Source organism: Oncorhynchus mykiss, chromosome 6 (assembly GCF_057628025.1).
Source record: "Oncorhynchus mykiss isolate SJ-2025 chromosome 6, ASM5762802v1, whole genome shotgun sequence".
Classification (NCBI taxonomy): Eukaryota; Metazoa; Chordata; class Actinopteri; order Salmoniformes; family Salmonidae; genus Oncorhynchus; species Oncorhynchus mykiss.
The window spans coordinates 2,844,625-2,852,500 of record NC_143027.1 but is presented as its reverse complement, the minus strand read 5'-3'; the positions used below and the strand labels follow the sequence as shown (position 1 = coordinate 2,852,500).

Genomic DNA, 7,876 nt, shown 5'->3' with positions numbered 1-7,876 from the left:
GTTAGGAACCGTGTGAGGAGACTACCTAAACCATTGAAACTGGAACAACCATTTCAGCCAGAGTTAGGAACCGTGTGAGGAGACTACCTAAACCAGTTAAACTGGAACAACCATTTCAGCCAGAGTTAGGAACCGTGTGAGGAGACTACCTAAACCATTGAAACTGGAACAACCATTTCAGCCAGAGTTAGGAACCGTGTGAGGAGACTACCTAAACCATTGAAACTGGAACAACCATTTCAGACAGAGTTAGGAACCGTGTGAGGAGACTACCTAAACCATTTCAACTGGAACAACCATTTCAGACAGAGTTAGGAACCGTGTGAGGAGACTACCTAAACCATTTCAACTGGAACAACCATTTCAGACAGAGTTAGGAACCGTGTGAGGAGACTACCTAAACCAGTTAAACTGGAACAACCATTTCAGCCAGAGTTAGGAACCGTGTGAGGAGACTACCTAAACCAGTTAAACTGGAACAACCATTTCAGCCAGAGTTAGGAACCGTGTGAGGAGACTACCTAAACCAGTTAAACTGGAACAACCATTTCAGCCAGAGTTAGGAACCGTGTGAGGAGACTACCTAAACCAGTTAAACTGGAACAACCATTTCAGACAGAGTGTTGAACCGTGTGAGGAGACTACCTAAACCATTTCAACTGGAACAACCATTTCAGCCAGAGTTAGGAACCGTGTGAGGAGACGACCTAAACCATTTCAACTGGAACAACCATTTCAGACAGAGTGTTGAACCGTGTGAGGAGACTACCTAAACCATTTCAACTGGAACAACCATTTCAGCCAGAGTTAGGAACCGTGTGAGGAGACGACCTAAACCATTTCAACTGGAACAACCATTTCAGCCAGAGTTAGGAACCGTGTGAGGAGACGACCTAAACCATTTCAACTGGAACAACCATTTCAGCCACAGTTAGGAACCATGTGAGGAGACTACCTAAACCAGTTAAACTGGAACAACCATTTCAGACAGAGTTAGGAACCGTGTGAGGAGACTACCTAAACTATTTCAACTGGAACAACCATTTCAGTAATGGGTGCAATCAATTTAACTAAACTATTGGATTAGTTTAGATAAATGTTATTTATATATATATATATATATATATATATATATATATATATATATATAGCCTCTACTGTATATAGCCTCTACTGTATATAACCTCTCTACTGTATATAGTATCTCTACTGTATATAGCCTCTACTGTATATAGCCTCTCTACTGTATATAACCTCTCTACTGTATATAACCTCTCTACTGTATATAGACTTACTTGAAGTATTTGAGAAGAAATAAAATGCCTTGGTGTTTACAGTGTAGGGTTAGAATTAGGGCTAAGGGTAAGGTTTTAGGGTTAGGTTTAAGGTTTAAGGTTAGGGGTTTCGGGTTAGGGTTAAGGTTAGGTTAAGGGTTAGGGAAAATATGATTTTGAATGGGAATCAATTGTTTGTGGTCCCCACAAGGATAGTAAAACATGTGTGTGTGTGTGTGTGTGTGTGTGTGTGTCTTGATGCTTACCTGACCTCCATAGTAAAACTCCTCAGAGTCAGCATCCCCCTCAGAGTCCTCCTCTATGGCATAGTGGCACTGGGGGGGAGTTATAACACATTATTACTGTTTATAACACAGGTATTACAGTTTAGAACACAGTTATTACATGTTATAACAGTTATCAAATCTGTCGTTCTGCCCCTGAACAGGCAGTTAACCCCACTGTTCCTAGGCCGTTATTGTAAATAAGAATTTGTTCTTAACTGACTTGCCTAGTTAAAATAAATATATATTAGAGTTTATAACAGTTATTACAGTTTATAACAGTTAAAGTTTATAACACAGTTCTTACAGTTTAGAACAGTTATTGCAGTTTAACAGTTACACTTTATTACAGTTTTTATAACCAGTTATTACAGATTATAACAGTTATTACACATTGTAACAGTTTATAACCATTATTACATGTTATTACAGTTTAAAACAGTTATTAATTCAAACGTTATAACGCAGTTATTATAACTGGTTATTACAGGTTATAACACATTTATTACAGTTTATAAGTTATTACACGTTATAACAGTTTATAACAGTTATTACATGTTATTGCAGTTTATAACAGTTATTACACGTTATTGTAGTTTATAACACAGTTATTACATGTTATGGCAGTTTAAAACAGTTATTACACGTTATTACAGTTTATAACAGTTATTACACGTTATTACAGTTTATAACACAGTTATTACATGTTATTACAATTTAAAACAGTTATTACACGTTATTATAGTTTATAACACAGTTATTACACGTTATTATAATTTAAAACACAGTTATTACACGTTATTACAGTTTATAACACAGTTATTAAAGTCATCAAATCATCATATGCGTAGAATACAACAGGTGGAGGTAGTAGTAAACTACTACTGTAGAATACAACAGGTGGAGGTAGTAGTAAACTACTACTGTAGAATACAACAGGTGTAGGTAGTAGTAAACTACTACTGTAGAATACAACAGGTGGAGGTAGTAGTAAACTACTACTGTAGAATACAACAGGTGGAGGTAGTAGTAAACTACTACTGTAGAATACAACAGGTGTAGGTAGCAGTAAACTACTACTGTAGAATACAACAGGTGTAGGTAGTAGTAAACTACTACTGTAGAATACAACAGGTGTAGGTAGCAGTAAACTACTACTGTAGAATACAACAGGTGTAGGTAGTAGTAAACTACTACTGTAGAATACAACAGGTGGAGGTAGTAGTAAACTACTACTGTAGAATACAACAGGTGGAGGTAGTAGTAAACTACTACTGTAGAATACAACAGGTGTAGGTAGCAGTAAACTACTACTGTAGAATACAACAGGTGTAGGTAGTAGTAAACTACTACTGTAGAATACAACAGGTGGAGGTAGTAGTAAACTACTACTGTAGAATACAACAGGTGTAGGTAGCAGTAAACTACTACTGTAGAATACAACAGGTGTAGGTAGTAGTAAACTACTACTGTAGAATACAACAGGTGGAGGTAGCAGTAAACTACTACTGTAGAATACAACAGGTGTAGGTAGTAGTAAACTACTACTGTAGAATACAACAGGTGTAGGTAGTAGTAAACTACTACTGTAGAATACAACAGGTGTAGGTAGTAGTAAACTACTACTGTAGAATACAACAGGTGTAGGTAGCAGTAAACTACTACTGTAGAATACAACAGGTGTAGGTAGTAGTAAACTACTACTGTAGAATACAACAGGTGTAGGTAGCAGTAAACTACTACTGTAGAATACAACAGGTGTAGGTAGTAGTAAACTACTACTGTAGAATACAACAGGTGTAGGTAGCAGTAAACTACTACTGTAGAATACAACAGGTGTAGGTAGTAGTAAACTACTACTGTAGAATACAACAGGTGGAGGTAGCAGTAAACTACTACTGTAGAATACAACAGGTGTAGGTAGTAGTAAACTACTACTGTAGAATACAACAGGTGGAGGTAGCAGTAAACTACTACTGTAGAATACAACAGGTGGAGGTAGTAGTAAACTACTACTGTAGAATACAACAGGTGTAGGTAGTAGTAAACTACTACTGTAGAATACAACAGGTGGAGGTAGCAGTAAACTACTACTGTAGAATACAACAGGTGGAGGTAGTAGTAAACTACTACTGTAGAATACAACAGGTGTAGGTAGTAGTAAACTACTACTGTAGAATACAACAGGTGTAGGTAGTAGTAAACTACTACTGTAGAATACAACAGGTGTAGGTAGTAGTAAACTACTACTGTAGAATACAACAGGTGTAGGTAGTAGTAAACTACTACTGTAGAATACAACAGGTGGAGGTAGCAGTAAACTACTACTGTAGAATACAACAGGTGTAGGTAGTAGTAAACTACTACTGTAGAATACAACAGGTGTAGGTAGCAGTAAACTACTACTGTAGAATACAACAGGTGTAGGTAGCAGTAAACTACTACTGTAGAATACAACAGGTGTAGGTAGTAGTAAACTACTACTGTAGAATACAACAGGTGTAGGTAGTAGTAAACTACTACTGTAGAATACAACAGGTGTAGGTAGTAGTAAACTACTACTGTAGAATACAACAGGTGTAGGTAGCAGTAAACTACTACTGTAGAATACAACAGGTGTAGGTAGTAGTAAACTACTACTGTAGAATACAACAGGTGTAGGTAGTAGTAAACTACTACTGTAGAATACAACAGGTGTAGGTAGTAGTAAACTACTACTGTAGAATACAACAGGTGTAGGTAGTAGTAAACTACTACTGTAGAATACAACAGGTGTAGGTAGTAGTAAACTACTACTGTAGAATACAACAGGTGTAGGTAGTAGTAAACTACTACTGTAGAATACAACAGGTGTAGGTAGTAGTAAACTACTACTGTAGAATACAACAGGTGTAGGTAGTAGTAAACTACTACTGTAGAATACAACAGGTGTAGGTAGTAGTAAACTACTACTGTAGAATACAACAGGTGTAGGTAGTAGTAAACTACTACTGTAGAATACAACAGGTGTAGGTAGTAGTAAACTACTACTGTAGAATACAACAGGTGGAGGTAGTAGTAAACTACTACTGTAGAATACAACAGGTGGAGGTAGTAGTAAACTACTACTGTAGAATACAACAGGTGGAGGTAGTAGTAAACTACTACTGTAGAATACAACAGGTGGAGGTAGTAGTAAACTACTACTGTAGAATACAACAGGTGGAGGTAGTAGTAAACTACTACTGTAGAATACAACAGGTGTAGGTAGTAGTAAACTACTACTGTAGAATACAACAGGTGTAGGTAGTAGTAAACTACTACTGTAGAATACAACAGGTGTAGGTAGTAGTAAACTACTACTGTAGAATACAACAGGTGTAGGTAGTAGTAAACTACTACTGTAGAATACAACAGGTGTAGGTAGTAGTAAACTACTACTGTAGAATACAACAGGTGTAGGTAGTAGTAAACTACTACTGTAGAATACAACAGGTGTAGGTAGTAGTAAACTACTACTGTAGAATACAACAGGTGTAGGTAGTAGTAAACTACTACTGTAGAATACAACAGGTGTAGGTAGCAGTAAACTACTACTGTAGAATACAACAGGTGTAGGTAGCAGTAAACTACTACTGTAGAATACAACAGGTGTAGGTAGCAGTAAACTACTACTGTAGAATACAACAGGTGTAGGTAGCAGTAAACTACTACTGTAGAATACAACAGGTGTAGGTAGCAGTAAACTACTACTGTAGAATACAACAGGTGTAGGTAGCAGTAAACTACTACTGTAGAATACAACAGGTGTAGGTAGCAGTAAACTACTACTGTAGAATACAACAGGTGTAGGTAGCAGTAAACTACTACTGTAGAATACAACAGGTGTAGGTAGCAGTAAACTACTACTGTGGAATACAACAGGTGTAGGTAGCAGTAAACTACTACTGTAGAATACAACAGGTGTAGGTAGCAGTAAACTACTACTGTGGAATACAACAGGTGTAGGTAGCAGTAAACTACTACTGTAGAATACAACAGGTGTAGGTAGCAGTAAACTACTACTGTGGAATACAACAGGTGTAGGTAGCAGTAAACTACTACTGTAGAATACAACAGGTGTAGGTAGCAGTATACTACTACTGTAGAATACAACAGGTGTAGGTAGCAGTAAACTACTACTGTAGAATACAACAGGTGTAGGTAGCAGTAAACTACTACTGTAGAATACAACAGGTGTAGGTAGCAGTAAACTACTACTGTAGAATACAACAGGTGTAGGTAGCAGTAAACTACTACTGTAGAATACAACAGGTGTAGGTAGCAGTAAACTACTACTGTAGAATACAACAGGTGTAGGTAGCAGTAAACTACTACTGTAGAATACAACAGGTGTAGGTAGCAGTAAACTACTACTGTAGAATACAACAGGTGTAGGTAGCAGTAAACTACTACTGTAGAATACAACAGGTGTAGGTAGCAGTAAACTACTACTGTAGAATACAACAGGTGTAGGTAGCAGTAAACTACTACTGTAGAATACAACAGGTGTAGGTAGCAGTAAACTACTACTGTAGAATACAACAGGTGTAGGTAGCAGTAAACTACTACTGTAGAATACAACAGGTGTAGGTAGCAGTAAACTACTACTGTAGAATACAACAGGTGTAGGTAGCAGTAAACTACTACTGTAGAATACAACAGGTGTAGGTAGCAGTAAACTACTACTGGAGAATACAACAGGTGTAGGTAGCAGTAAACTACTACTGTAGAATACAACAGGTGTAGGTAGCAGTAAACTACTACTGTAGAATACAACAGGTGTAGGTAGCAGTAAACTACTACTGTAGAATAGAACAGGTGTAGGTAGCAGTAAACTACTACTGTAGAATACAACAGGTGTAGGTAGCAGTAAACTACTACTGTAGAATACAACAGGTGTAGGTAGCAGTAAACTACTACTGTAGAATACAACAGGTGTAGGTAGCAGTAAACTACTACTGTAGAATACAACAGGTGTAGGTAGCAGTAAACTACTACGGTAGAATACAACAGGTGTAGGTAGCAGTAAACTACTACTGTAGAATACAACAGGTGTAGGTAGCAGTAAACTACTACGGTAGAATACAACAGGTGTAGGTAGCAGTAAACTACTACTGTAGAATACAACAGGTGTAGGTAGCAGTAAACTACTACTGTAGAATACAACAGGTGTAGGTAGCAGTAAACTACTACTGTAGAATACAACAGGTGTAGGTAGCAGTAAACTACTACTGTAGAATACAACAGGTGTAGGTAGCAGTAAACTACTACTGTAGAATACAACAGGTGTAGGTAGCAGTAAACTACTACTGTAGAATACAACAGGTGTAGGTAGCAGTAAACTACTACTGTAGAATACAACAGGTGTAGGTAGCAGTAAACTACTACTGTAGAATACAACAGGTGTAGGTAGCAGTAAACTACTACTGTAGAATACAACAGGTGTAGGTAGCAGTAAACTACTACTGTAGAATACAACAGGTGTAGGTAGCAGTAAACTACTACTGTAGAATACAACAGGTGTAGGTAGCAGTAAACTACTACGGTAGAATACAACAGGTGTAGGTAGCAGTAAACTACTACTGTAGAATACAACAGGTGTAGGTAGCAGTAAACTACTACTGTAGAATACAACAGGTGTAGGTAGCAGTAAACTACTACGGTAGAATACAACAGGTGTAGGTAGCAGTAAACTACTACTGTAGAATACAACAGGTGTAGGTAGCAGTAAACTACTACGGTAGAATACAACAGGTGTAGGTAGCAGTAAACTACTACTGTAGAATACAACAGGTGTAGGTAGCAGTAAACTACTACTGTAGAATACAACAGGTGTAGGTAGCAGTAAACTACTACTGTAGAATACAACAGGTGTAGGTAGCAGTAAACTACTACTGTAGAATACAACAGGTGTAGGTAGCAGTAAACTACTACTGTAGAATACAACAGGTGTAGGTAGCAGTAAACTACTACTGTAGAATACAACAGGTGTAGGTAGCAGTAAACTACTACTGTAGAATACAACAGGTGTAGGTAGCAGTAAACTACTACTGTAGAATACAACAGGTGTAGGTAGCAGTAAACTACTACTGTAGAATACAACAGGTGTAGGTAGCAGTAAACTACTACTGTAGAATACAACAGGTGTAGGTAGCAGTAAACTACTACTGTAGAATACAACAGGTGTAGGTAGCAGTAAACTACTACTGTAGAATACAACAGGTGTAGGTAGCAGTAAACTACTACTGTAGAATACAACAGGTGTAGGTAGCAGTAAACTACTACTGTAGAATACAA

General features: G+C 37.5%; 1 protein-coding gene across 1 annotated transcript in view; it reads right to left on the bottom strand.

Moving 5' to 3' along the window:
- parp8 (poly (ADP-ribose) polymerase family, member 8) overlaps positions 1-7,876 on the bottom strand; it is a 128,922-nt gene that overhangs the window by 57,886 nt on the left and 63,160 nt on the right. The window contains exon 6 of the mRNA XM_036979216.2: positions 1,541-1,609. Coding sequence (XP_036835111.1) covers positions 1,541-1,609 — 69 coding nt within the window. The remainder of the gene's footprint in view (positions 1-1,540; positions 1,610-7,876) is intronic.